The sequence below is a fragment of the Raphanus sativus genome, chromosome 8 (assembly GCF_000801105.2).
Source record: "Raphanus sativus cultivar WK10039 chromosome 8, ASM80110v3, whole genome shotgun sequence".
NCBI lineage: Eukaryota > Viridiplantae > Streptophyta > Magnoliopsida > Brassicales > Brassicaceae > Raphanus > Raphanus sativus.
The window spans coordinates 1,880,428-1,907,566 of record NC_079518.1 but is presented as its reverse complement, the minus strand read 5'-3'; the positions used below and the strand labels follow the sequence as shown (position 1 = coordinate 1,907,566).

Below are 27,139 nucleotides of genomic sequence, written 5' to 3'. Positions count from 1 at the left end.
ATTGATTTGATCAGCTATTTGTACGTCTAGATATGATTGATGACGTTTAATCTTTTTTCTTTTTAATAAACTGACGTTTAATCTTTTATCCGTCAGACTCATTCATTATTTAACCACGTCACCTAGCGAAGATGCGATGGCTGATGGAGACCCGACTAATTTCACAATAGTTTCCACTAAACAAGATAGTTAATGTAACTATTAACTAATCATTGTTGCATGCATGCATCGTACATGATGTTTACTATGTGCTCAGATCAGGGGCGAAGCCAGACCTTTTTCAAAGTGGGTGCACATTATTCAATAGTTGATATATATAATGACAAAAGTTAAAATAGGGGTAATCGAACCCATGATCTTGAGATATTGAGGGTGCACCGTAACCAAATATGCTACTATCACCTAATATGTTCAATGTAAAAATTTTAGTTTGTAAATAATTACTCATAATTATGGGTGCACGTGCACCCCTTCCTTTCAACCTAGTTTCGCCACTGGCTCACATATATAATCTTCAAGTTCATTGGCCTAATGATCAAAGACTTAAAGGTTTTTACATCAAGTTTGGAATGCGATTCTCAAGACATTAATTTTTTTTTGAAAATGTTATGATGGAAAGTTTATAGGAAATTTTAGGATGTTGCAAACAAAATCGTTCCTTATGGTCGTGTGCTGGAGAGTCATACCTATTGAAGATGTCATATAAAAATATCTTAAGTGAAATGAAAGCAAAACATGATTGACCCACAATATTAAATAAGAACCAAAGAAGAAAGAGGAGGATAGTTATTAGTAACTGAGAAATCATCACATGAGGGAGTAATTAATAGGGTTGAATTAAGGCTCTAAAAGAGACGCCGAATTAGATTACAATCTCTCGTTGCGGATCTTATCTTCATCTACTTCTTTACTCATGTTTCCTCTTATATAATGACAATTTCGTAGCGTACTAATTAACTAAACTTGAGATCAAAAGAAGAACAAGAAACTCTAATGGCAGGTAAGGAATATGAGAAGACTTTAGAGGAGACCTCTACGTGGGCAGTCGCTGTGGTCTGCTTCGTCTTAATAGTCATTTCGCTTGTTATTGAACATTTGATTCACAAATTTGGAACCGTAAGTCCCCATCGTTTAGATCTTCTTCTTGCTCATTAATCATGTTTCATGTTCTTGTTCTGCTTCCTACTCTGTTTCTGCGTTAGTTGTCACTTTGTTTTTATTACTTCTTCTTCCTTTTCCAGCTCTGTTTCAGTCCTCTTCTCTTATAACTCTATATGCTCTTTCTGTTTTTCCTTTTTAATGGCAGTGGCTCAAAAAGAAGCACAAGGGGAATCTTTATGAAGCTCTTGAAAAAGTTAAAGCTGGTAAAAATTGAAGAGAAATTAACTTTTTTGTTTTTGAGCAATTGAAGAGAAACTATGAGCAATAAAACATTATAATTCAACAAAAATAAAGTGATACTCCCTCCGCTTCTTTTTGTATGATGTTTTAGAAAATATTTTTGTTTCAATTTGTATGATGTTTTGAAACTTTTATGTTAAACTGTTAAATTAACTGATTAAAATATTAAAATTAATGTATAGTTTTTGTTTTATTTGTTCAGAACAGCAATGATTAATTACTTTTTTTTGCTGTAGTCAATTGCTTTTAAGAATTTTTTTTATATTTATGTTTTATGCTAAAACATCATACAAAAAAAACAGAGGAAGTATTATTCTACCTATTTTATTTTTATTTTACTTTCAGTTACATATTTTTCACCATTTTCACCATATTTGCTTTATAACATTTTGACATAAATGATTCATTGTGTTGGTTAAATTATACAATTTTTATATAGAAATTCTATAAGCTTTAGTACTGATTATATTATGGTTAATTATAAGACTAATTGACCACCCCCCCCTAAAAAAATATTTAGCTACCCAGCGTATTTTTATTTTAACATAAATTTATTTTGTTATTGTAATCAGAGCTTATGCTGTTGGGATTCATATCACTACTCTTAACAGTAGCACAAACACCAATCTCAAGTTTCTGCATTCCAAAAAGCGTTGCATCATCAATGCGTCCTTGCAGCGCTGCGGAAATAGCTAAAAAAGAAGCGGAAATGGCTAAAAAAGAAGCCGATAAACAAAAATCCACTGGAAAACTTCTCCTTGAGTTAGCTGAATCTTACATCCCTAGAAGAAGTTTAGCCACCAAAGGTTACAACGAATGCCCAAAGGTAAATATGTATATTCAAACGACCCTATGCCTGTTAATCATCCTCTCTAATTTTGACTGATGGGTTATCTCAGGGGAAAGTGCCTTTTGTATCTGCTTACGGAATCCACCAGCTGCATATATTCATTTTCGTGCTCGCATTGGTTCATGTTATCTACTGCATTGTTACTTATGCTTTGGGAAAGACCAAGGTAGCTACTTTTCTTGTGTGTTCTTCAGTGACTTGAAAATAAAAAAAATATTGTATTGGTCTTGTTTCTTGAGTATTGCAGATGAGGAAGTGGGAGAAGTGGGAGGACGAGACGAAGACAATAGAATATCAATATTCCAACGGTATGTTTTATTAAATAAGAGATTTAAAGACCGAAGTTGTACGTAGGAAGTTTTAGGATGAATGCATTCTTATTATTATGCAGACCCTGAGAGGTTCAGGTTTGCGAGAGACACAACTTTCGGACGAAGACATCTCAATGCCTGGAGCAAGACTAGTGTTACGCTCTGGACTGTTTGTTTTTTCAGACAGTTCTTTGGATCTGTCACCAAAGTTGATTACTTGACTTTGCGGCATGGTTTCATCACGGTAGGGAATTTATATAACTTATCTTTTTCTTTTCTTTATCTACTGCTAAGTAGAACAGTTATTATCAGACGTATAACATGAAAAATGCAAAACCGAAAAGAGCTAAAAGAATGTGTACACTTTTAATAGTACAACCATCAGTAACCACCATAACAAACTTAGTTATAACACTCCTAATAGTTGTCTCTAAAGAAAGTGATATAACTAACTAGGGACAATGTCCCACATTGGAAGAGATTATAAGTAGTATAAATTACATTTTTGTGTTTAGGCGCGATTTGCTCCTGGGAGCGGGAGCGAAAAAATGCCATATGATTTCTGCAACTATATTCAGAGATCATTAGAAAAAGACTTCAAAACCGTTGTCGAGATCAGGTTTGGATCTATCTACTAGATTGCTTCTTATAGCCCAACTTGGAATTTTTTGTCTAAAATTTTGCTAACTTTATGCAGTCCCGTCATCTGGTTTGTAACTGTGCTATTCCTATTGACCAACTTAGATGGTAACTTTCGTTGCTTACTTCTCAAACACACAATATCTCTACATCACAAACCTGACATTAGTTTTTATTTAAAACAGGACTACATTCTTACCTCTGGTTACCATTCATTCCTCTGATAGTAAGAACCACAAACTATTGAACCGATAAATGGTTTCTCACTTACCGTCTTTCTCTAAAACAAATTAATGTAATCTGTAGGTGGTTCTAATAGTTGGAACAAAGCTTCAAGTGATTATAACCAAACTGGGTTTAAGAATCCAAGACAAAGGCGATGTGGTAAGAGGTGCCCCTCTGGTTCAGCCTGGTGATGATCTCTTCTGGTTTGACCAACCTGGCTACATACTTTTCCTTATCCATTTGGTTCTTTTCACGGTACGATTCACCACCCTGTTTATCCTCTTTTGGTTTTTCTTTCTCCTTGATAATAAGCCTATGAGTACTAAAAACACTTCAGTTTTTCAGAATGCATTTCAACTTGCTTTCTTTGCATGGAGTTCTGTAAGAGATTCATTTCACTTTTTTTTCCAGAAAAAAAAAATTGAGCCATACTGTTTCTTATATCATTAACTTTTGGTATATGCAGTATGAATTCGGTGTCAGTAATTGTTTCCACAAAAAACCTCAAGATATAGCCATAAGAATTGTACTTGGGTAAGCTAACATTAACTTGATAGTTGGTCCTGAAAAATACGCGGGAAAAAACCGTTATTTAACTGAGGAAATCAACAACTTGCAGACTTGTTGTACAGATACTTTGCAGCTATGTGACTCTTCCACTCTATGCTCTTGTCACTCAGGTAATAGAAAACAATACTTTTAGTGAGATCAATACAGCATTTTCGATATGTTCTTAGTTTTTTTCTGACATTTTGTTTGGTGAAATGTGTGTAGATGGGTACTAAGATGAAGCCAACGGTATTCAACGGAAGAGTATCCAAGATGCTAAAGAAGTGGCATCACAAAGCACAGGAGGAGACACAACACGGAAGACGCTCTGAATCAAACACACCTCACCCTAGCTGTCCAACTACACCAACTCATGGCTCATCTCCTATCCATCTTCTTCACAATTTCAACCACAGAAGCGTTGAAAGTTATCCTAATCCTCCTTCTCCCAATCATCATGACCACTATCAGTTTTATGATCCTGAGTCTCAACATAAAGCAGCTGAATCTTCCACACATCATTCTACTGCACATGAAAGTGCATCCGTGGAACTTCCTCCTAAACGACCAGCAAACGCTTAAAGAGACGGAGATTCTTGATTTACACATTTTCATGTCCTGCAATTGATATATTGCCATAAGCACTTTTACACTACTACATGTATCATGTATGAGACCTTAACCATCTATAAAGATGGATAATGTATTCTGGCCACCCTTATAATAAGGGTTCCTAAAATTTAAACATACATTTTGATTCTAACGTCCTGCTAGACCTCAGTGATGGTGATGTTGTTGATAGAGGCTTTAAACGTTCCTTGACATAAAAGCAAGCTGTTTCGGTTCTGGAGTGTTTCTACAATCTCGCTGCTGAGCATCGAACACATTGTAGCAACACTTGGCCTATAGTTAGTAGATTCTTGCACACACAAAACGCATTTCCTTATTTCTTATCCAAAGACTTTGTCAAAAATCAAAGGATCTCGTTCCACATTGACCAAAGCCTATAAAAACAGAGAAGCTCCTTAGAGCTGGAGAATCATCTCAATGATCGTACAATTTGTTATATCACAATAAACACTTTTACAATACTACATGTTTGAGACCTTAACCATCTACAGAGATGGATGATGTATCTCTAATAAACATATATGTTTTGTTTCTGAGGGTTCTAACGTCCTGAAACATCAGTGATGGTGACATTGTTGATGGAGGCTTTAGGTTCACTGTTCTCGGAAGACTCAGCTTCTGGAGCAGGAATGTTCGTTGATATAAAAGCAGGCTGTTTCGGTTCTGGAATGTCTACAGTCTCGCTGCTGAGCATTGAACACATTGTAGCAACACTTGGCCTATCGTTAGCAGATTCTTGCACACACAAAAGCGCAATGTGAACGCATTTCTTTATTTCTTTCTCAAAGACTTGCTCAAAGATCACAGGATCTACCAGTTCAGTAATCTCCCCTTCGTTCCAGATTGACCAAGCCTATAAAAAAAACAGAGAAGCTCAGAATAATCTAAAGATAGTTATAGCACTTTAGTAGAGTTAAGAGAGACTTACATAAGCCAAAAGAGTTGAATTTGAGTTTCTTCTTCCACTGACAATCTCCAAGAGTATTACTCCTAAGCTGAAAACATCAGACTTCTCCGAAAACAGTCCTCCCATTGCATATTCTGGTGACATATAGCCGCTGCAAGATACATGTACTGTCTTTATGGAGAAGGTGTAACATATCACAGATGGTTAGAAACTTAGAATAGAGTACCGGTTGGTTTAGTACTGTCTTTATAGAGAATAAGGAGTAACATATGGTAACTTACTATGTTCCAACGACCCTTCTTGTGTTTGCTTCATCTTTATTCCCTGGGAAAATCCTAGCCAAACCGAAATCAGATATCTTGGGAACCAGATTCTCATCTAACAAGATGTTGCTAGCTTTTAGATCTCTGTGGATGATTCTCAGCCTAGAATCTCTGTGAAGGTACAGAAGACCTCTACATATTCCATTGATTATGTTAAACCGTGTCTCCCAAGCAAGAAGTCTGGCCTTTGCCGGGTCTGAACAACACAGTAACTTCTGTTAATATTGGAACAGAGGTTTCAAACACACAATTTAGTGAACACTTACTAAATAGATAATAGTCTAAGCTTTTCTTGGGCATGAACTCATAGACTAACATCCTTTCATCTCCTGCAATGCAGCAACCAAGTAACTTCACCAGGTTCCGGTGTTGCAACTTAGAAATCACAACCACTTCGTTAACAAGCTCCTCAAGCCCTTGTCCAGACGCTCTTGACAGTCTCTTCACAGCAATCTCTTGCCCTTCTTGCAATTTCCCCTGCAAAAATTTTTTAGTAGACATAAATACTTGTTGCCACAACTCTTTAGGTTAAAAGTGATACTTACTTTGTAAACAGGACCAAAGCCGCCTTGTCCGAGCTTATTTCTCAGAGAGAAATTATTGGTTGCTGCAGCTAACACTTGAAACTCAAACAATGGTAGCTCTTTCAACTTTGCTTTATCACCACCAGCTAAAGCCTCTACTCTGTTAAAAATCTGCTCTGCATCTCTTCCTTTCTTCCTCGCTGAGGACCAATCACAGATACTATTAAAACCAAAATGTCCAATGCTTACAAGAATAAAACACAGTTTAGTTAAACTCAGACCTCTTCTCTTCATTACAAGCTGTCTTGCCAAGAGACCACAAGCTGCCACAACAAGTATACCTCCAGCCAATGATGAACCAACTATAACCGGTCGTCTATCCGGAGTTTCTAGTAGAGAGTAAGCAAGACATAAAGAAAATTAGTAAATCTGCATGTTAAGTAAGAGTTAAGGAGTAGTAATAACTTAACTGATTTCTGAATGAGCAAGACGGATATATGATATCTTGTGTTTTTAATAGGTTTTATCATTCATTTATCATGCATTTTGATCATATAGGATAGCATTTAGACTTGTTTAGTTTGCATTGCATTGCATTTGTTCTTATCAGGTGATGGAGATGCCAAATGGTGACTTTGGAGCAATTGGAGGTGGATTGGAGGCAAGATTGGTGTTTTTCGAGTTCATGGTGTGATGACCAAGTGTCCCAGCGGCTTCATGTGACAGGCAGCGGCATTTTGACCTCGCAGGAAGCCGATGCACATCACCCAGCGGCCTAGCGTCACCCAGCGGCCTGGCGTCCTGACGAGAAGCCGGTGCAGAAGTTCTGCTGAAAATTCTAAGTGTTGGAGCGGCCTTTGGTGCAGCGGCTTCACTAAACCGCTGGAGAAAATCGACCCTCCCTGCCCGACTTCGAGATGTTGCAGCGGCTTGGTGAACGTGACGAGAAGCCGGTGTGCATATCCCAGCGGGTTTCTGCACCCCTCAACGGCTTTTTGTCAGCGCCAAAAGGCAGTTGCGACCATTTTCATAGTTAGCATTTGAGAGTTGATCAGACTTGTTTTTACTCTTTTATCCTTATGTTTCTAGCTACTATAAATACTTTGTAGACCTAATCTTTGTAATCATCTTAATTTCTCCTAAGAAACACAAACCATTTTGGTGAAAGCTCTTTCCTTTAATCAAATCATCATCTTGTTCTTGTGTTTTTGAGTGATTTTAAGTTCCTTTCTTCCTTTCTTTACATGATTAAGCTTAAATCTCTCATGAGTTTAAGAGGAATCATGGTGATTAGTGAGTAGTCCACTTTTGGATTCATGGGTTAGGGAGACTAAGGGTGATTAAGCTAGATCTAAGGTGTTTAGGTATAAATCTTTCTATTTCCTTGCTTGTAGAGTGTTCTTAATGCATCTTTTGAGTTGGCCTCTCAAAAGTTGAGCTTTAGACATTTCCCACCCACAAGGTGTTTGATGAAATGTCTGAGCCAACTCTCCTAAGCTTTTAACACACTTTGCCAAAGAGATTTGTTGTTAAAGGTGTTAAGATGGCTAGTAGACTTGATTTTAATGATTGCTTTTATGACATTCAACCAAAGAGATTTGATGCTTGAGTCATCTTAGCAAATGAGCATCCATCTAGAGATAGAGTTTGTTTAGTATTGTGTCTAGGCCTAAGGTTAATAGATTGATTGAAAGCTGCCACCTTTAGTTTAAAACTTGATCACCCAAGGTCTAATCCCTTATCCCATGAGTTCTCCCATCTCATAATCAAAGAAAGGTTATTGTTTTATTGCATTTCAGTATTGTATTGCTCTAGTTTAAAACTCGTTTCACTTTTGGTTTGCACTTAGATTAAGCATGGATTTGTATTCTCAGTGCATTGAAATCACCTAGGATTGGTTCGACAATCTTTTATACTACTGCATTTGATAGGGACCTTGAAAAGTTCTGTTATCAATATAAAGATCCATTCCACCAGCAGGCAACTCCTGCGAATCAACTAAGCTCCCATTCCAAATCATGCAACCATAACCTAACCCATGAGCACAAGCTATACAAGAACATATCCGCAAACAAGTCCTTAAACACTCTGGTTCACTAGCTTCTGATCTTATTGCAAAGTCAGGCAGCTTCATTCTCCTTAGCCTTGTAAACCCATCAGCACTTCCGTTATTGTTCTGTCTCTCACACTGCAACGGTGTCCTTCTTATGCATCCACCACTCCAGTTTCCAGTGTTCCACTCTATGAGGCTCCTTGGCGTAAACCCTTTGATGCAAGAACACGGCGGGGTCTTCCGTGGGTTGCAAGTAGTGAACGGACCACATCTTCTGTAGATATCACACTCGCTTGCTGGAACTTGTAACCCCACCGTCCAGTTTCTCCTAGCTTCACTCCAGTCCCTCCTGATCACAGATCCTCTGTAGTCCATGTACAAGTATCTCAAAGTGGAGTCATTAGCATACGACATGGTGACTGATCCATTGGTGTCATCGTTAACCGTGAATCTGAAAAGGAATATGACTCCTGGTTCCACATCTGGTAGACCATTAAACATCTGGCCGTTCCAAGGACCACTGCGCCACACGGTAGCGTTATTATCATCCTTGTTCATGATGAATAGCTCAGGATACGCAGCGAGAACGAGTGCAGCGGTGTAGCTCCCTGGAGAAGGATCCGAAGGGCTTTTCCATGAAGTTATCGTGATGTTCTCTCCTGAGGCTCTTGCGTTTGTCCCGACAACCATGTTCGGTAACCAAGAATCAGTAGGGTCAGTGCCGTGCAAAGGCTATTAGGGGCCTGAGGCAAAAATGATTTAATTTATCTCAAACAATAGTATTATTATTTTATTATGAACCAGAAATAACTTTTAAATGATTTTGACATTATGTTTAAGAAAAAATTAATCTTATGAAGATTAACTGTAAATGATATATTTTGGCTACTACTGAAAATTTATAAATATAAACTCAAACTCTATATGGAAAAAGTATTTTGACATATAAAATAAAAAGAAAAATAAATTAATGTCCACAACAACTAAACAGAAATGATTTTATTATTAAAAATATTAAAGCTAGTATGTTTTTCATTGATCATATTATCATTTTGATTGTATTATTATTTATGAATATGGGGGCCCCAAATTGTATTGATATGAGAGGGGCCTGAGGCCAATGCCTTAAAAATAACAAGGTGAGCACGGCTCTGAGTAGGGTGCCTGAAACTCTCCCAGAGAGTCGTTTCGCTGTTGTCATCTTTCAGCACGAGGTTCCCTGTATCCATAAGCTCAGCGACGACAGTAGAGTTGGAACGGGCTTGAGTAGAGATGTTGGTTGACCATAGGACACGTCTCTGGCCATCCATGACAACGAGGTTTCCATCTTCCGACACAGAGATAGCTCCAGAGGAGTCGTTGATGGGGGTATCTTTATTAGCAACCCATATCACAGTTTGTACAGGAATGTTGTTGTACCATATACCCGCGTACCGGCTTGTGGAGTTAACAGGGGTGAAGAAACCGAACCGGAACGTGCCAAGGCTGGAAACGATCGTGTCAGAGTCACTGAGGTTTCCGGAGAAGAAAGCACTTTCCTGAGCAAGACAGACACTTGACAGCAAGAAAGCGAGTGCAAGAACTAAAGGACTCATGCTCTCTTTGGATAATAACTTTGCTTTTCTCAATATCTTTACTAAAACGGAACCAAACAAAACAGAGCTAAATATGGTAAGATTCTAGCACTGAACGTAGCATTTAAGAAGCATAGAGTTTTGAGTTAAAAATGCGTTGTGATGGTGTCATGAGCATTAAATTATCAGGAGACAAGTCCAAATATTGTTACGGCGAAGGGATCAAGTCAAGTGGCACTGTTCTAATTCTAAAGATAATTATTCTAGATGCATAATTATAATCTTTTTCTATTAACGGCGGTCTTCGTACGTTTGACTGACCATATTGGCACATCCTTTGCGACTTTTTTCACCTGTGAGAGTCATTTCATCTTCTTTTAGTAATCGACTAAACGTCACTGCCTGTTAGGTGTCGATCAATGAGACGATAATGCCAGCTTTGTTGTTAATAATTCTCTATTTAATTACGTATCCTCTCACTGATTGACAATGTGTGGTTTTTGAAAACGCCTGCTTTTTTTCTTCTTTTCAACTGGAGTTTATTAAGTGGGATAAAGCCCAACAGGGACCAAGCCCAACAAACACTACAGAGAGAGGGCCTAACAAACAGTAACTGAAGGGCCGAAAGACAAACGGTCCCAACTATATGAATTTTCAAAATTTTGGTGGTCCCAAGTTCATGGTCTATTGGTTGCGCGAAATTTGGATTAGTTTGGATCCGGTTATCTACTGATTCAAGGGTTATTGATTTTTTTTTTGAGACATTGAAAATTGGTTTAGTAACTGATTTAATGAATGGTTCGGTTCGTTCCGTTTTTTTCTGCAACCTTGAGTTGGTTAGAGTACAAAGTTCATAAAAATGTCCCATGATAATAATAGCATATCACTGCTAAACAACGTAACTCCTTATCTCAAAGGAACAAATCTAAGTATTAGAGAACAGTTTGTGTTCTCGAACGTTACTGCAATGGCTTTGGAGGAGTTTAGCTTTTTTTTGACAAGGAACACCTAAAATCTTTGTTGAAATGTAGATTTGGCTTCGTGTGAAGTCTACAACTTACCACAAAAAAAAATCTTGAAATCAGGTACACACAGAAAGTCTCTTTGATTGGCTGTTACTATTTTATTATTCACCACAAATTTGAAAATCTTGTGTAGTTAGTCAAACATTCTATGCATTGTTGTATTCATTTGAATTTTGATTGATCCACTTGTAGTTAACTAACTGGTTACCGTCGTTTATCATTGAAATATAAGTGATCAGATGATCATGACTGGGTCTAAATCCGTACACTTAACGGCAAATTATCATATGTTTCGTAGGAGTCAAGTAACATACATCATTTTAGGGCTCTGTTTTTCGTTGAAATTGTAAATAAATGTCTTCTAACTTTTTTTTTAATCAGTTGAAACATTCAAAGTACAGTATTGTACTTAATCCACTTGGATCTTTTTAGGCACTCATGCACCCACCAAGAATTAAAAAAAATTGAAAAGAATAAAGTCAACATTATGTGATATAGGCAGCCAGAGGCGTGTGGCTTCTTTGGTCAATTTTGGATGCTTGAATTAAAGTAGTTTGAATATCAAACCAACAACTATTAGGTTTCATTCATATTCATATTCATATTCATATGAAAAAATAATAAGTTTTGTATTTATACATTGAAGTCTCTGGAGGAAGATCTCTTGCAGACACCACACAAAGATGAGTAGTACCTTTTACTTTCCATGCTTGCTTTTGTTAACCTTGTTCTGGACTTATGGCTCTGCAGATATAACCACATCTACTCCTTTGTCTATAAGACAAACTCTGAGCTCTCCAGATGGATCCTTTGAGCTAGGATTCTTCAGTCCTAACACCTCTCAGAACCATCAGTATCTTGGAATCTGGTTCAAGAGAGTCACTCCTCGTGTCTACGTTTGGGTAGCTAACAGAGAGAATCCAGTAACTAGCCTCACCGCAAATCTCACAATCAGCAGTAATGGAACTCTCATCTTGCTCGATGAGAAACAAGCACTTCTCTGGTCATCTGGAGAAGAATCTCTCCTCACATCTAATCAGTGTCATGCAGAGCTTTCGAACTCTGGAAACCTTGTGGTCGTAGATAACGTTACTGGAACATATCTATGGCAAAGCTTTGACCATCTTACAGACACTATGCTTCCTCTGTCTTCTCTTATGTATGATATACCTAACAACACGAGGCGTGTGTTGACTTCTTGGAGAAGCAACACAGATCCATCTCCTGGCGAGTTTCTAGCGGAGCTTACTCCTGAAGTTCCACCACAAGGACTTGTGTGGAAAGGCTCATCACCTTACTGGAGAAGCGGGCCCTGGGCGGAGACAAGGTTCTCAGGGATACCAGAGATGGATGAAACGTATGTGAATCCATTAACAATGGTCCAAGATGTGGTCAACGGCACAGGAGTTTTGACTTTCTGTGCGTTGAGAAACTTTGATGTGTCATACATAAAGCTAACACCAGATGGGTCGTTGGATATACACCGTAGCAACGGTGGCACCACTGGTTGGATCAAGCATTTTGAAGGTCCTAGAAGCTCATGTGATCTGTACGGTACATGTGGACCTAATGGCTTGTGTATCAGGTCCACTAATAGTACTCCAACGTGTGAATGCTTGAAAGGGTTTGTGCCAAAGTCAGATGATGAGTGGAATAGTGGGAACTGGACTCGCGGGTGTGTGAGAAGAACAGAGTTATCATCGTGCCAGGGAAAAGATACATCAGATGGATTCTACCGTGTTGCTAATATGAAGCCTCCGGATTCTTATGAGTTGGTAAGCTTTGGTGATGCTGAAGAGTGCCGTAAAGGATGTCTTAGCAACTGTTCTTGCTTGGCCTTTTCCTATATCAAAGGAATTGGATGCTTGGTGTGGAACAAGGAGCTCTTGGACATGGTTCAGTTTAGTGAAGAAGGAGAGTTTCTTTTCATCCGTCTTGCACGTTCTGAGTTAGGTGAGGCTTATAGACAACACAAATCTTATTTCTTCTGTTTATTTTTTCAATAGCAATATGGTTTATAGTTTAGTTTCTTGGTGATTCTCTCAGCTGGAAGCAAGCGAATCAAAATCGTAGTTGTTAGTGCTATCAGCCTATGCATGTTTATAATCTTGGGGCTTGCAGCATTTTGGTGTTGGAGATACAGACTGAAACAAAATGGTGAGACTCCAAAACTTTATTTCTTGAAGCTCCTCTGTTTTTGAGTTTTGGAACCAATCATCAAATGCTGGAAACTTAAGTACTAATACATGGATGGATACTTGTAACTCGTAGGTGAAGCTCGTGTAGCCATGGAGACTTCAGAAGATTCTTGGAAGAGTAGTTTGAAGTTACAAGATGTCTCAGGTTTAAATTTCTTTGAGATGCATACCATACAAACTGCAACTGATAATTTCAGCATCTCAAATAAACTCGGTCAAGGTGGATTTGGAACAGTTTATAAGGTATAAAATAAACTCTATTATTACTGTCTTTCTTGTTCACTAGATGAGACTCTCTTTATGCTTATAGGGGAAGCTAGAAGATGGAAAAGAGATAGCTATAAAACGTCTTTCTAGTACCTCAGTAGAAGGCACAGAAGAGTTCATGAATGAATTAAAACTCATCTCAAAACTACAACATAGAAACTTGGTCAGACTTTTAGGATATTGCATTGAAGGTGAAGAGAAGCTATTGGTTTATGAGTTCATGGTGAACAAAAGCCTCGACACTTTTCTCTTTGGTGAGCCTCTACTTCTTCATGTGTGCATCTGCTTTTGTCATTGTTTCTTCTGAGGCTTACATGATAATCTTATAGATTTGAAGAAGAAGCTGGAGATTGATTGGCCTAAGAGGTTCAATATCATTCAAGGTATTGCTCGTGGACTTGTTTATCTCCACCGTGACTCATTCCTCAGAGTTGTACACCGCGATCTTAAGGCCAGCAACATTCTCTTGGATGAGAAGATGAATCCAAAGATATCAGATTTTGGATTGGCGAGGATGTTTCAAGGAACTCAGAATCAAGACAGCACTGGCAGAGTATTTGGAACGTTGTAAGAATCACTCCTCTCGTCTCATGTTGAAATCAAAGTTTCACTTCTTTTTATTCTAAAATCATTATTGTATTGGAACAGGGGATACATGTCTCCTGAGTATGCATGGACAGGAACATTCTCTGAGAAGTCTGACATTTATAGCTTTGGAGTTTTGATGCTGGAGATCATCAGTGGAAAAGAGATATCAAGCTTTAGCTATGGAAAAGAAAATAAGAACCTTCTTGCACACGTAAGAAACACAGAACAATCTCATTACAATCAAGTTGAGACAAATCTTGGTCTCCTAATGTTTATGGTTTGTTTACATTGTAACAGGCATGGGAATCATGGAGTGAAACAGGAGGAGTAGAACTACTTGATCAAGACATTGCTGATTCTGAGTCAGATTCAGTTGAAGCAGTGATGAGATGTGTTCAGATAAGTTTGTTATGTGTTCAGCACCAAGCAATGGACAGACCGAACATCAAACAAGTTGTGACAATGCTTACATCTAAAATGGATCTTCCAAAGCCTAAGCAACCAATGTTTGTTTTGGATACAAGTGACGAGGATTCTGGGTCTAAGTCTAACGATGATAAGGATTTGTTCTCTGATGATGAAAACAATCCTGTTCAAGAGTAACCAGAATCCCCTAATTAAGTATTGAACCGATTCCTATATATATGGTTCAGTGTGGATCCAGAATGTAACTGAAATTGTTTTTTCGCAAGGGAAATAACATCATACTATATTTAAAGTACCATAAATATTATATTGTAAATTAATAGCAAATAAAAGAGCACTTTGAAGATATTAAATAATTATATATGTACACTCAAAAACTTAACCAAAAATGTTTAACCAATATTTAACCAAAACCCATTCAAAAGGGAGGGTCAAAACATAGGCCTAGGTAAGTATAGCCTATAGGGTAGAAACTATCACGATTAATAAGTGCCAGTTTCTTTGTTTTTTTTTAATGGTCAATATATGGCTCGGCAAGTTCTTTTTAATATATTTTAGATAGTTTGTTTGAATAGTATTTTACTGTTGTCCAAAAAAAGAGAATTGTATTTTACTGACTTTTTAGATATTTTAGAATGCTTTGTGTATTTTTGATTTTCTAATAGTGAATTAAGATATTGGTTATTTTCTATATCTGAACCAAAATCTAAAAGAATCAAACTGAATCCTATCTAAATTGAAAAAAATATTCTACGGACATGAACATCTAACTTAATTAAACAAACTAGGGTAGATCTATTCTACGGGAGGAAAGTAAGGGAAAAAAATAATATCTAATATAGTATTTTTCAAAATTGTTTTTTTTGAAAATTATTTTAAATATATTATTATTCGTTTTTGTTATCTTTATTTCCATTTTTAATTTTTATGATATATAATTTGACTTTTATAGTTACTTTAAAAAAATTTACTTTTAATTGAAAAAAATGCTATAAAAACAATTCCTGTCTTGCTTTCTAGTTTAATCTAAACTTCAGTCATGGATTAGTGTATCCAGGAATCAGAACCAGTCGATGAGAAGTTAAGAGGCTTGCCGCGTGGTGGCAAACAGATAGTAGCTCTATTTAAATTTCGACGGCACGTCCCCCTGCCCCAGTCAGCTTCTTATTAAAATGCTTGTGGTGGCCTCCTGGCGCCCTTCGTTTAACATTTGTTCTCTTATTTGTGAGCGAGAAACATAGCATAATGGTCTTATACTTACGTAACACATTAAAGACATGAGACTTTACTTTCTTATTTATCATTAAAAGTTAAAACATAGCATAATGGTCTTATACTTTCTTATTTATTAAAATCTGTTCTAGATAATTGTTTATATCGTAATTGGTTTATGGTATATAAGTTTATAATCACCATATGGTATTATGGTGTATAAGTTTTTTGTAATTTACAGCATTCAATTCATTTGCAACTATTTACATTTACAGAAAACTATATTTAATATGAATAAGATTTCGTAATTGTTTTTAGTTTAACTTCGAATAAATAGAATATTCTTAGAAAATTTTAAGACTTTTATAAGATAAGGAATATCGTTGCGATTTTTCAAATTTACTCGTCGTAAAAATCTATACATCTCTAAAACCTCCGCTCAAAATACCTTTTAACATATAAGAACTACTTGTGGTATGTTTTAGAATAGTATTTGATGTTTGTGTAACATTTTTCAGTTGTTTAGGTGAGGGGGGAGAAGAAAATTAATAGTCAAAATTAATACTAATAAACAAGAAATCATTACAAAAATATATTGTAGTCCCTTATGCAACGATAACTTACAGTGATGATGACTAATAGTGACAGGCTTTACCATAAAATGATGTCTACTACCCTAAGCCCGAAATGACCTCTAACCCTAAGCGACTTCTAACCTCTGAGAATCCAGTGACTGACACGACTGAAGCCCTTTTGTTCTGATCACGGATCCTCTATTAGCATAAAAAAACTAAAATGATGAACCAAAAGACAGTAAACCTGTCTTCTTCACTTGGGTAGAGTTAGAGTAAGCATTCGCTTCCACAGAGTTCCTGTTGGTATCCATCTTGTGTTGCAAGGAGTTTTTTTTTGTTTTGAAAAAAGTGCTGTAAGGAGTTTCCAAGGTTTCTAAGTTTTCTTATAAGCAGTTTCGGAGGTCTACTGATTTTATAGAGATATTATTAATACTTTATATTAATAAAGAGTTTTTAGGTAAATACTTTATGAGATCTCATGTACTTTATTAATGTCTAGGATACATTTCGGATACAAGTGACGAGGATTCTCTGTCTCTTAAGTCTAATGATGATAAGGATTTGTTCTCTGATGATGAAAACAAACTGGCTAAGTAGAAAGCTGAATCTCATTGAGTATTGAACCAATACCATATATATATGGTTTAGTGTGTATCCAAATTGTAATTGAAATTGTTTCCTTAAAAGGTAAATTGATCAAAGAAAATAAAGAACATATACAATAAAGTACCAGGAATATTATTGAAGATGTAAAATAATTATAGACACTAAAAAATTTCACAAAAAAAATTTTTAGGAAGGGAAATAAAGGTAAGAATAGTACAAAATTTTCAAAGTTTGTAAAACTATCTATTTCATTAATTTTTTGAAAACAAAGGAAAATAAAAGCAAAAATAGTACAACTTTTTTATCTCATTAGGACAAACGTTGTAAATTTTTGGTCTATAAAACCAAATTTCCCAGAAAAATAGAGATCCAAATATTTAATGTAGAAAATTTAATAGAGAGATCGGTAAACTTGTTTTCTAAGGCATTTGATGTGACATATTGATTTAGTTCCGTATGTGTTTTTCTTGCAATTGATTTATTCAAGACTTTATTGTTTGTAAGAAAGATTTCATATATAGACTTTATTGTTTGTAAGAAAGATTTCATCTATATTCGATCATTTCAACATAAATTAATATGAAACACATAAGAGAGAGATAATCTAAAAGAAAACAACCAAAAGATAAACGATTGTATCATTAAAACATTCACAAGAGCTTAGTTTAATTTAATTATATAAATCCTTAAGACTCTACTTTCTTATTTATAGTTTTTCTTTTTCACTTCCCTGTCAAAATCCATGTTCATTTTTATCTTATTCATCTCTTTCTTTGTCTTTTCAATTTCTTCTCTCAAAATCCATGTTCATTCTCATCTTATACATCTTTATTTTTTTGCCTTTTCAATTTTTTTTTCTCGTTGGACGATTCTCTAACTCTCTACAAACACTCAAAAACATTAGAAAAGAAAATGAACAAAAAAAACAAATCTTTTTTTCTTTGCTTCAACATAGTTAGAATTGGTATTTTTGTGTTTTCTTTGTTGTGTTGTAATAAGACTTGACGAGAATGAAAGTTACTTTGCAAAACTAATAGTGACATTTTTTATCGAATTAAGTTTTTACATATAAAAAGAATTTTCAATATATATATACACACATATATAAAATTTTAGTTTGATTATAGTTGGGTATTGCATGATCTCAAATCAACTAATTTGATTCCAATATATGTAAATCTTCATTTAATAAGGTATTATCCGGTTCAGTTATTATTCATTTTATCTAACACCCACTAAATTTATCCAAAATTACATAAAATAAACCAAACTGATGGTTCACTGTGGCTCCAAATAATAATTTGTTAACACATAAATCCCGAATAATCCGCCTTGTCCTTAACCCTCTACAAAACACTTAGTTACCGCAGTGATTTTTAGAACATTGCAAGTAATAATTGAGCTTGTTATAGGCTTCTTTTGTCTCCATCTCAACGTTTTTTGCTCGTCAGGATAATAAATATATAAGTTAAATACATTCTTACATTTATGAAATACCTAGTAGATTAATCCTCATAGTTAAGATACATAACAGGAGACAATATGTAGAAAGTCAGGATTTCATAAAAGTTCTACATGTAATAACGATCCGGTGTTTCAAAACTTTGATGTGTCATACATAAAGCTAACACCAGATGGATCGTTGGATATACACAAGCAACGGTGGCACCACTGGTTGGATCAAGCAACTGGTTGGATCAAGCATTTCGAAGGTCCTAGAAGCTCATGTGATCTATACGGTACATGTGGACCTAATGGTTTGTGTATCAGGTCCACTAAAAGTACTCCAACGTGTGAATGCTTGAAAGGGTTTGTGCCAAAGTCAGATGATGAGTGGAATAGTGGGAACTGGACTCGTGGGTGTGTGAGAAGAACAGAGTTATCATCGTGTCGGGGAAAAGATACATCAGATGGATTCTACCGTGTTGCTAATATGAAGCCTCCGGATTCTTATGAGTTGGTAAGCTTTGGTGATGCTGAAGAGTGCCGTAAAGGATGTCTTAGCAACTGTTCTTGCTTGGCCTTTTCCTATATCAAAGGAATTGGATGCTTGGTGTGGAACAAGGAGCTCTTGGACATGGTTCAGTTTAGTGAAGAAGGAGAGTTTCTTTTCATCCGTCTTGCACGTTCTGAGTTAGGTGAGGCTTATAGACAACACAAATCTTATTTCTTCTGTTTATTTTTTCAATAGCAATATGGTTTATAGTTTAGTTTCTTGGTGATTCTCTCAGCTGGAAGCAAGCGAATCAAAATCGTAGTTGTTAGTGCTATCAGCCTATGCATGTTTATAATCTTGGGGCTTGCAGCATTTTGGTGTTGGAGATACAGACTGAAACAAAATGGTGAGACTCCAAAACTTTATTTCTTGAAGCTCCTCTGTTTTTGAGTTTTGGAACCAATCATCAAATGCTGGAAACTTAAGTACTAATACATGGATGGATACTTGTAACTCGTAGGTGAAGCTCGTGTAGCCATGGAGACTTCAGAAGATTCTTGGAAGAGTAGTTTGAAGTTACAAGATGTCTCAGGTTTAAATTTCTTTGAGATGCATACCATACAAACTGCAACTGATAATTTCAGCATCTCAAATAAACTCGGTCAAGGTGGATTTGGAACAGTTTATAAGGTATAAAATAAACTCTATTATTACTGTCTTTCTTGTTCACTAGATGAGACTCTCTTTATGCTTATAGGGGAAGCTAGAAGATGGAAAAGAGATAGCTATAAAACGTCTTTCTAGTACCTCAGTAGAAGGCACAGAAGAGTTCATGAATGAATTAAAACTCATCTCAAAACTACAACATAGAAACTTGGTCAGACTTTTAGGATATTGCATTGAAGGTGAAGAGAAGCTATTGGTTTATGAGTTCATGGTGAACAAAAGCCTCGACACTTTTCTCTTTGGTGAGCCTCTACTTCTTCATGTGTGCATCTGCTTTTGTCATTGTTTCTTCTGAGGCTTACATGATAATCTTATAGATTTGAAGAAGAAGCTGGAGATTGATTGGCCTAAGAGGTTCAATATCATTCAAGGTATTGCTCGTGGACTTGTTTATCTCCACCGTGACTCATTCCTCAGAGTTGTACACCGCGATCTTAAGGCCAGCAACATTCTCTTGGATGAGAAGATGAATCCAAAGATATCAGATTTTGGATTGGCGAGGATGTTTCAAGGAACTCAGAATCAAGACAGCACTGGCAGAGTATTTGGAACGTTGTAAGAATCACTCCTCTCGTCTCATGTTGAAATCAAAGTTTCACTTCTTTTTATTCTAAAATCATTATTGTATTGGAACAGGGGATACATGTCTCCTGAGTATGCATGGACAGGAACATTCTCTGAGAAGTCTGACATTTATAGCTTTGGAGTTTTGATGCTGGAGATCATCAGTGGAAAAGAGATATCAAGCTTTAGCTATGGAAAAGAAAATAAGAACCTTCTTGCACACGTAAGAAACACAGAACAATCTCATTACAATCAAGTTGAGACAAATCTTGGTCTCCTAATGTTTATGGTTTGTTTACATTGTAACAGGCATGGGAATCATGGAGTGAAACAGGAGGAGTAGAACTACTTGATCAAGACATTGCTGATTCTGAGTCAGATTCAGTTGAAGCAGTGATGAGATGTGTTCAGATAAGTTTGTTATGTGTTCAGCACCAAGCAATGGACAGACCGAACATCAAACAAGTTGTGACAATGCTTACATCTAAAATGGATCTTCCAAAGCCTAAGCAACCAATGTTTGTTTTGGATACAAGTGACGAGGATTCTGGGTCTAAGTCTAACGATGATAAGGATTTGTTCTCTGATGATGAAAACAATCCTGTTCAAGAGTAACCAGAATCCCCTAATTAAGTATTGAACCGATTCCTATATATATGGTTCAGTGTGGATCCAGAATGTAACTGAAATTGTTTTTTCGCAAGGGAAATAACATCATACTATATTTAAAGTACCATAAATATTATATTGTAAATTAATAGCAAATAAAAGAGCACTTTGAAGATATTAAATAATTATATATGTACACTCAAAAACTTAACCAAAAATGTTTAACCAATATTTAACCAAAACCCATTCAAAAGGGAGGGTCAAAACATAGGCCTAGGTAAGTATAGCCTATAGGGTAGAAACTATCACGATTAATAAGTGCCAGTTTCTTTGTTTTTTTTTAATGGTCAATATATGGCTCGGCAAGTTCTTTTTAATATATTTTAGATAGTTTGTTTGAATAGTATTTTACTGTTGTCCAAAAAAAGAGAATTGTATTTTACTGACTTTTTAGATATTTTAGAATGCTTTGTGTATTTTTGATTTTCTAATAGTGAATTAAGATATTGGTTATTTTCTATATCTGAACCAAAATCTAAAAGAATCAAACTGAATCCTATCTAAATTGAAAAAAATATTCTACGGACATGAACATCTAACTTAATTAAACAAACTAGGGTAGATCTATTCTACGGGAGGAAAGTAAGGGAAAAAAATAATATCTAATATAGTATTTTTCAAAATTGTTTTTTTTGAAAATTATTTTAAATATATTATTATTCGTTTTTGTTATCTTTATTTCCATTTTTAATTTTTATGATATATAATTTGACTTTTATAGTTACTTTAAAAAAATTTACTTTTAATTGAAAAAAATGCTATAAAAACAATTCCTGTCTTGCTTTCTAGTTTAATCTAAACTTCAGTCATGGATTAGTGTATCCAGGAATCAGAACCAGTCGATGAGAAGTTAAGAGGCTTGCCGCGTGGTGGCAAACAGATAGTAGCTCTATTTAAATTTCGACGGCACGTCCCCCTGCCCCAGTCAGCTTCTTATTAAAATGCTTGTGGTGGCCTCCTGGCGCCCTTCGTTTAACATTTGTTCTCTTATTTGTGAGCGAGAAACATAGCATAATGGTCTTATACTTACGTAACACATTAAAGACATGAGACTTTACTTTCTTATTTATCATTAAAAGTTAAAACATAGCATAATGGTCTTATACTTTCTTATTTATTAAAATCTGTTCTAGATAATTGTTTATATCGTAATTGGTTTATGGTATATAAGTTTATAATCACCATATGGTATTATGGTGTATAAGTTTTTTGTAATTTACAGCATTCAATTCATTTGCAACTATTTACATTTACAGAAAACTATATTTAATATGAATAAGATTTCGTAATTGTTTTTAGTTTAACTTCGAATAAATAGAATATTCTTAGAAAATTTTAAGACTTTTATAAGATAAGGAATATCGTTGCGATTTTTCAAATTTACTCGTCGTAAAAATCTATACATCTCTAAAACCTCCGCTCAAAATACCTTTTAACATATAAGAACTACTTGTGGTATGTTTTAGAATAGTATTTGATGTTTGTGTAACATTTTTCAGTTGTTTAGGTGAGGGGGGAGAAGAAAATTAATAGTCAAAATTAATACTAATAAACAAGAAATCATTACAAAAATATATTGTAGTCCCTTATGCAACGATAACTTACAGTGATGATGACTAATAGTGACAGGCTTTACCATAAAATGATGTCTACTACCCTAAGCCCGAAATGACCTCTAACCCTAAGCGACTTCTAACCTCTGAGAATCCAGTGACTGACACGACTGAAGCCCTTTTGTTCTGATCACGGATCCTCTATTAGCATAAAAAAACTAAAATGATGAACCAAAAGACAGTAAACCTGTCTTCTTCACTTGGGTAGAGTTAGAGTAAGCATTCGCTTCCACAGAGTTCCTGTTGGTATCCATCTTGTGTTGCAAGGAGTTTTTTTTTGTTTTGAAAAAAGTGCTGTAAGGAGTTTCCAAGGTTTCTAAGTTTTCTTATAAGCAGTTTCGGAGGTCTACTGATTTTATAGAGATATTATTAATACTTTATATTAATAAAGAGTTTTTAGGTAAATACTTTATGAGATCTCATGTACTTTATTAATGTCTAGGATACATTTCGGATACAAGTGACGAGGATTCTCTGTCTCTTAAGTCTAATGATGATAAGGATTTGTTCTCTGATGATGAAAACAAACTGGCTAAGTAGAAAGCTGAATCTCATTGAGTATTGAACCAATACCATATATATATGGTTTAGTGTGTATCCAAATTGTAATTGAAATTGTTTCCTTAAAAGGTAAATTGATCAAAGAAAATAAAGAACATATACAATAAAGTACCAGGAATATTATTGAAGATGTAAAATAATTATAGACACTAAAAAATTTCACAAAAAAAATTTTTAGGAAGGGAAATAAAGGTAAGAATAGTACAAAATTTTCAAAGTTTGTAAAACTATCTATTTCATTAATTTTTTGAAAACAAAGGAAAATAAAAGCAAAAATAGTACAACTTTTTTATCTCATTAGGACAAACGTTGTAAATTTTTGGTCTATAAAACCAAATTTCCCAGAAAAATAGAGATCCAAATATTTAATGTAGAAAATTTAATAGAGAGATCGGTAAACTTGTTTTCTAAGGCATTTGATGTGACATATTGATTTAGTTCCGTATGTGTTTTTCTTGCAATTGATTTATTCAAGACTTTATTGTTTGTAAGAAAGATTTCATATATAGACTTTATTGTTTGTAAGAAAGATTTCATCTATATTCGATCATTTCAACATAAATTAATATGAAACACATAAGAGAGAGATAATCTAAAAGAAAACAACCAAAAGATAAACGATTGTATCATTAAAACATTCACAAGAGCTTAGTTTAATTTAATTATATAAATCCTTAAGACTCTACTTTCTTATTTATAGTTTTTCTTTTTCACTTCCCTGTCAAAATCCATGTTCATTTTTATCTTATTCATCTCTTTCTTTGTCTTTTCAATTTCTTCTCTCAAAATCCATGTTCATTCTCATCTTATACATCTTTATTTTTTTGCCTTTTCAATTTTTTTTTCTCGTTGGACGATTCTCTAACTCTCTACAAACACTCAAAAACATTAGAAAAGAAAATGAACAAAAAAAACAAATCTTTTTTTCTTTGCTTCAACATAGTTAGAATTGGTATTTTTGTGTTTTCTTTGTTGTGTTGTAATAAGACTTGACGAGAATGAAAGTTACTTTGCAAAACTAATAGTGACATTTTTTATCGAATTAAGTTTTTACATATAAAAAGAATTTTCAATATATATATACACACATATATAAAATTTTAGTTTGATTATAGTTGGGTATTGCATGATCTCAAATCAACTAATTTGATTCCAATATATGTAAATCTTCATTTAATAAGGTATTATCCGGTTCAGTTATTATTCATTTTATCTAACACCCACTAAATTTATCCAAAATTACATAAAATAAACCAAACTGATGGTTCACTGTGGCTCCAAATAATAATTTGTTAACACATAAATCCCGAATAATCCGCCTTGTCCTTAACCCTCTACAAAACACTTAGTTACCGCAGTGATTTTTAGAACATTGCAAGTAATAATTGAGCTTGTTATAGGCTTCTTTTGTCTCCATCTCAACGTTTTTTGCTCGTCAGGATAATAAATATATAAGTTAAATACATTCTTACATTTATGAAATACCTAGTAGATTAATCCTCATAGTTAAGATACATAACAGGAGACAATATGTAGAAAGTCAGGATTTCATAAAAGTTCTACATGTAATAACGATCCGGTGTTTCAAAACTTTGATGTGTCATACATAAAGCTAACACCAGATGGATCGTTGGATATACACAAGCAACGGTGGCACCACTGGTTGGATCAAGCAACTGGTTGGATCAAGCATTTCGAAGGTCCTAGAAGCTCATGTGATCTATACGGTACATGTGGACCTAATGGTTTGTGTATCAGGTCCACTAAAAGTACTCCAACGTGTGAATGCTTGAAAGGGTTTGTGCCAAAGTCAGATGATGAGTGGAATAGTGGGAACTGGACTCGTGGGTGTGTGAGAAGAACAGAGTTATCATCGTGTCGGGGAAAAGATACATCAGATGGATTCTACCGTGTTGCTAATATGAAGCCACCGGATTCTTATGAGTTGGTAAGCTTTGGTGATGCAGAACAGTGCCGTCAAGGATGTCTCAGGAACTGTTCTTGCTTGGCCTTAGCTTATATCAAAGGAATTGGATGCTTGGTGTGGAACAAGGAGCTCTTGGACATGGTTCAGTTTACTGAAGAAGGAGAGTTTCTTTTTATCCGTCTTGCACGTTCTGAGTTAGGTGAGGCTTATAGACATCACAAATTTTTTCAATAGCAATATGGTTTATAGTTTAGTTTCTTGGTGATTCTCTCAGCTGGAAGCAAGCGAATCAAAATCGTAGTTGTTAGTGCTATCAGCCTATGCATGTTTATAATCTTGGGGCTTGCAGCATTTTGGTGTTGGAGATACAGACTGAAACAAAATGGTGAGACTCCAGAACTTCAACCAAAACTTATTGTCCATTAATTTGTTTTCTTGATCTTTTTTCTTGAAGCTCCTCTGTTTTTGAGTTTTGGAACCAATCATCAAATGCTGGAAACTTAAGTACTAATACATGGATGGATACTTGTAACTCGTAGGTGAAGCTCGTGTAGCCATGGAGACTTCAGAAGATTCTTGGAAGAGTAGTTTGAAGTTACAAGATGTCTCGGGTTTAAATTTCTTTGAGATGCATACCATACAAACTAGGTCAAGGTGGATTCGGAACAGTTTATAAGGTACAAAGATCGTCTCTATTTAGCTCTTTTCTATTATTGTCTCTCTCTCTACTACTCTTTCTAATTACAGGGGAAGCTACAAGATGGAAAAGAGATAGCTATAAAACGTCTTTCTAGTACCTCAGTAGAAGGCACAGAGGAGTTCATGAACGAATTAAAACTCATCTCAAAACTACAACACAGAAACTTGGTTAGACTTTTAGGATATTGCATTGAAGGAGAAGAGAAGCTATTGGTTTATGAGTTCATGGTGAACAAAAGCCTTGATACTTTTCTCTTTGGTGAGCCTCTACTTCTTCATGTGTGCATCTGCGTTTGTCATTGTTTTTTTTCTGTGGCTTTACATGATAATCTTATAGATTTGAAGAAGAAGCTGGAGATTGATTGGCCTAAGAGGTTCAACATCATTCAAGGTATTGCTCGTGGACTTGTTTATCTCCACCGTGACTCATTCCTCAGAGTTGTACACCGCGATCTTAAGGCCAGCAACATTCTCTTGGATGAGAAGATGAATCCAAAGATATCAGATTTTGGATTGGCGAGGATGTTTCAAGGAACTCAGAATCAAGACAGCACTGGCAGAGTATTTGGAACGTTGTAAGAATCACTCCTCTCGTCTCATCTTGAAATCAAAGTTTCACTTCTTTTTATTCTAAAATCATTATGTATTCGAACAGGGGATACATGTCTCCTGAGTATGCATGGACAGGGACATTCTCTGAGAGATCTGACATTTAGAGCTTCGGTGTTTTGATGCTGGAGATTATAACCGGAAAAGAGATATCAAGCTTCAGATATGGAAAAGAAGATAAGAACCTTCTTGCACACGTAAGAAACATAGTTACAATCTCATTACAATCAAGTTGAGACAAATCTTGGTTTCTTGATGGTTATGGTTTTGTACTTGTAACAGGCATGGGAATCATGGAGTGAAACAGGAGTAGAACTGCTGGATCAAGACATAGTTGATTCTGAGTCAGATTCAGTTGAAGCAGTAATGAGATGTGTTCAGGTAAGTTTGCTCTGTGTTCAGCACCAAGCAATGGACAGACCAAACATCAAACAAGTTGTCACCATGCTGACGTCTACAATGGATCTTCCAAAGCCGAAACAACCAATGTTTGTTTTGGATACTAGTGACGAGGATTCTCTGTCCCTTAAGTCTAATGATGATAAGTATTTGTTCTCTGATGATGAAAACAAACCGGTTCAGGAGTAACCAGAATCCCCTAATTAAGTATTGAACCGATTCCTATATATATGGTTAACAGGTTCAGTGTGGATTTTGTATGTAACTGAAATTGTTTTTTCACAATGGAAATAACATCATACTAAGTTTAAAATACCAGGAATATTATAGTGTAAATTAATAGCAAATAAAAGAGCACTTTGAAGATATAAAAGTAATTATATGTATATATACACTCAAAAACTTAACCAGAAAATAGTTAACCAAAATCCATTCAAAAGGTGGGGGTCAAAACATATGCCTAGGTAAATTATAGCCTATAGAGTAGAGACTATCACAATTAAGACCATACTAGATCTCGATCCGCACAACTGTGCGGATTCTATTTTCAATT

General features: G+C 35.4%; 4 protein-coding genes and 1 pseudogene across 5 annotated transcripts; 4 read left to right on the top strand and 1 right to left on the bottom strand.

Moving 5' to 3' along the window:
* Window positions 1-747: 747 nt before the first annotated feature.
* LOC130494279 (MLO-like protein 2) lies at window positions 748-4,738 on the top strand. Of its 2 annotated transcripts, XM_056992179.1 has the most exons (14): window positions 751-1,116; window positions 1,307-1,364; window positions 1,974-2,227; window positions 2,301-2,417; window positions 2,499-2,559; window positions 2,643-2,806; window positions 3,078-3,181; window positions 3,260-3,309; window positions 3,387-3,427; window positions 3,508-3,681; window positions 3,772-3,807; window positions 3,893-3,960; window positions 4,046-4,106; window positions 4,201-4,738. In XM_056992179.1, exons 1-14 carry the CDS (start codon window positions 994-996, stop codon window positions 4,555-4,557), a joined length of 1,668 nt encoding a protein of 555 aa, XP_056848159.1. In that variant the 5' UTR covers window positions 751-993; the 3' UTR covers window positions 4,558-4,738. The 2 variants fall into 2 exon arrangements, with proteins under 2 accessions (XP_056848158.1, XP_056848159.1); XM_056992178.1 differs by having other exon boundaries at window positions 748-1,116; window positions 3,508-3,807.
* Window positions 4,739-5,146: 408 nt separating this feature from the next.
* Window positions 5,147-10,089, bottom strand: LOC130498762 (G-type lectin S-receptor-like serine/threonine-protein kinase At1g11300). The gene is made up of 8 exons (XM_056992322.1): window positions 9,575-10,089; window positions 8,295-9,128; window positions 6,641-6,748; window positions 6,381-6,559; window positions 6,102-6,312; window positions 5,794-6,031; window positions 5,534-5,663; window positions 5,147-5,458 (listed from the first exon to the last, which is right to left on the bottom strand). The coding sequence occupies exons 1-8, from the start codon at window positions 10,005-10,007 to the stop codon at window positions 5,147-5,149; spliced, it is 2,445 nt and encodes an 814-aa protein (XP_056848302.1). The 5' UTR covers window positions 10,008-10,089.
* A 1,534-nt stretch (window positions 10,090-11,623) lies between these two features.
* LOC130494745 (G-type lectin S-receptor-like serine/threonine-protein kinase At1g61360) lies at window positions 11,624-14,774 on the top strand. Its single transcript, XM_056991993.1, has 7 exons — window positions 11,624-12,964; window positions 13,058-13,168; window positions 13,283-13,452; window positions 13,520-13,730; window positions 13,806-14,043; window positions 14,125-14,275; window positions 14,362-14,774. The coding sequence occupies exons 1-7, from the start codon at window positions 11,695-11,697 to the stop codon at window positions 14,665-14,667; spliced, it is 2,457 nt and encodes an 818-aa protein (XP_056847973.1). The 5' UTR covers window positions 11,624-11,694; the 3' UTR covers window positions 14,668-14,774.
* Window positions 14,775-16,389: 1,615 nt separating this feature from the next.
* LOC130498761 (G-type lectin S-receptor-like serine/threonine-protein kinase At1g61360) lies at window positions 16,390-20,831 on the top strand. The gene is made up of 8 exons (XM_056992321.1): window positions 16,390-16,457; window positions 18,432-19,021; window positions 19,115-19,225; window positions 19,340-19,509; window positions 19,577-19,787; window positions 19,863-20,100; window positions 20,182-20,332; window positions 20,419-20,831. Exons 1-8 carry the CDS (start codon window positions 16,390-16,392, stop codon window positions 20,722-20,724), a joined length of 1,845 nt encoding a protein of 614 aa, XP_056848301.1. The 3' UTR covers window positions 20,725-20,831.
* A 3,791-nt stretch (window positions 20,832-24,622) lies between these two features.
* Window positions 24,623-26,775, top strand: LOC108819665 (G-type lectin S-receptor-like serine/threonine-protein kinase At1g61360; annotated as a pseudogene).
* Window positions 26,776-27,139: the final 364 nt, after the last annotated feature.

What these genes read in the sequence shown, in the direction of transcription:
- LOC130494279 (XM_056992178.1), top strand. Translation starts at nt 994, where the DNA reads ATGGCAGGTAAGGAATATGAGAAGACTTTAGAGGAGACCTCTACGTGG. An exon ending in TGCGGCATGGTTTCATCACG is followed by an intron (nt 2,807 to 3,077) that starts GTAGGGAATTTA and finishes TTTTGTGTTTAG; the next exon opens with GCGCGATTTGCTCCTGGGAG. An exon ending in TCTATGCTCTTGTCACTCAG is followed by an intron (nt 4,107 to 4,200) that starts GTAATAGAAAAC and finishes AAATGTGTGTAG; the next exon opens with ATGGGTACTAAGATGAAGCC.
- LOC130498761 (XM_056992321.1), top strand. Translation starts at nt 16,390, where the DNA reads ATGACCTCTAACCCTAAGCGACTTCTAACCTCTGAGAATCCAGTGACT. An exon ending in ATACAGACTGAAACAAAATG is followed by an intron (nt 19,226 to 19,339) that starts GTGAGACTCCAA and finishes TGTAACTCGTAG; the next exon opens with GTGAAGCTCGTGTAGCCATG. An exon ending in ATAAGAACCTTCTTGCACAC is followed by an intron (nt 20,333 to 20,418) that starts GTAAGAAACACA and finishes ACATTGTAACAG; the next exon opens with GCATGGGAATCATGGAGTGA.
- LOC130494745 (XM_056991993.1), top strand. Translation starts at nt 11,695, where the DNA reads ATGAGTAGTACCTTTTACTTTCCATGCTTGCTTTTGTTAACCTTGTTC. An exon ending in TCTTGCACGTTCTGAGTTAG is followed by an intron (nt 12,965 to 13,057) that starts GTGAGGCTTATA and finishes TGATTCTCTCAG; the next exon opens with CTGGAAGCAAGCGAATCAAA. An exon ending in ATACAGACTGAAACAAAATG is followed by an intron (nt 13,169 to 13,282) that starts GTGAGACTCCAA and finishes TGTAACTCGTAG; the next exon opens with GTGAAGCTCGTGTAGCCATG.
- LOC130498762 (XM_056992322.1), bottom strand. Translation starts at nt 10,007, where the DNA reads ATGAGTCCTTTAGTTCTTGCACTCGCTTTCTTGCTGTCAAGTGTCTGT. An exon ending in TCTCTGGGAGAGTTTCAGGC is followed by an intron (nt 9,129 to 9,574) that starts ACCCTACTCAGA and finishes TGCACGGCACTG; the next exon opens with ACCCTACTGATTCTTGGTTA. An exon ending in GCTTGTAATGAAGAGAAGAG is followed by an intron (nt 6,560 to 6,640) that starts GTCTGAGTTTAA and finishes ATTGGTCCTCAG; the next exon opens with CGAGGAAGAAAGGAAGAGAT.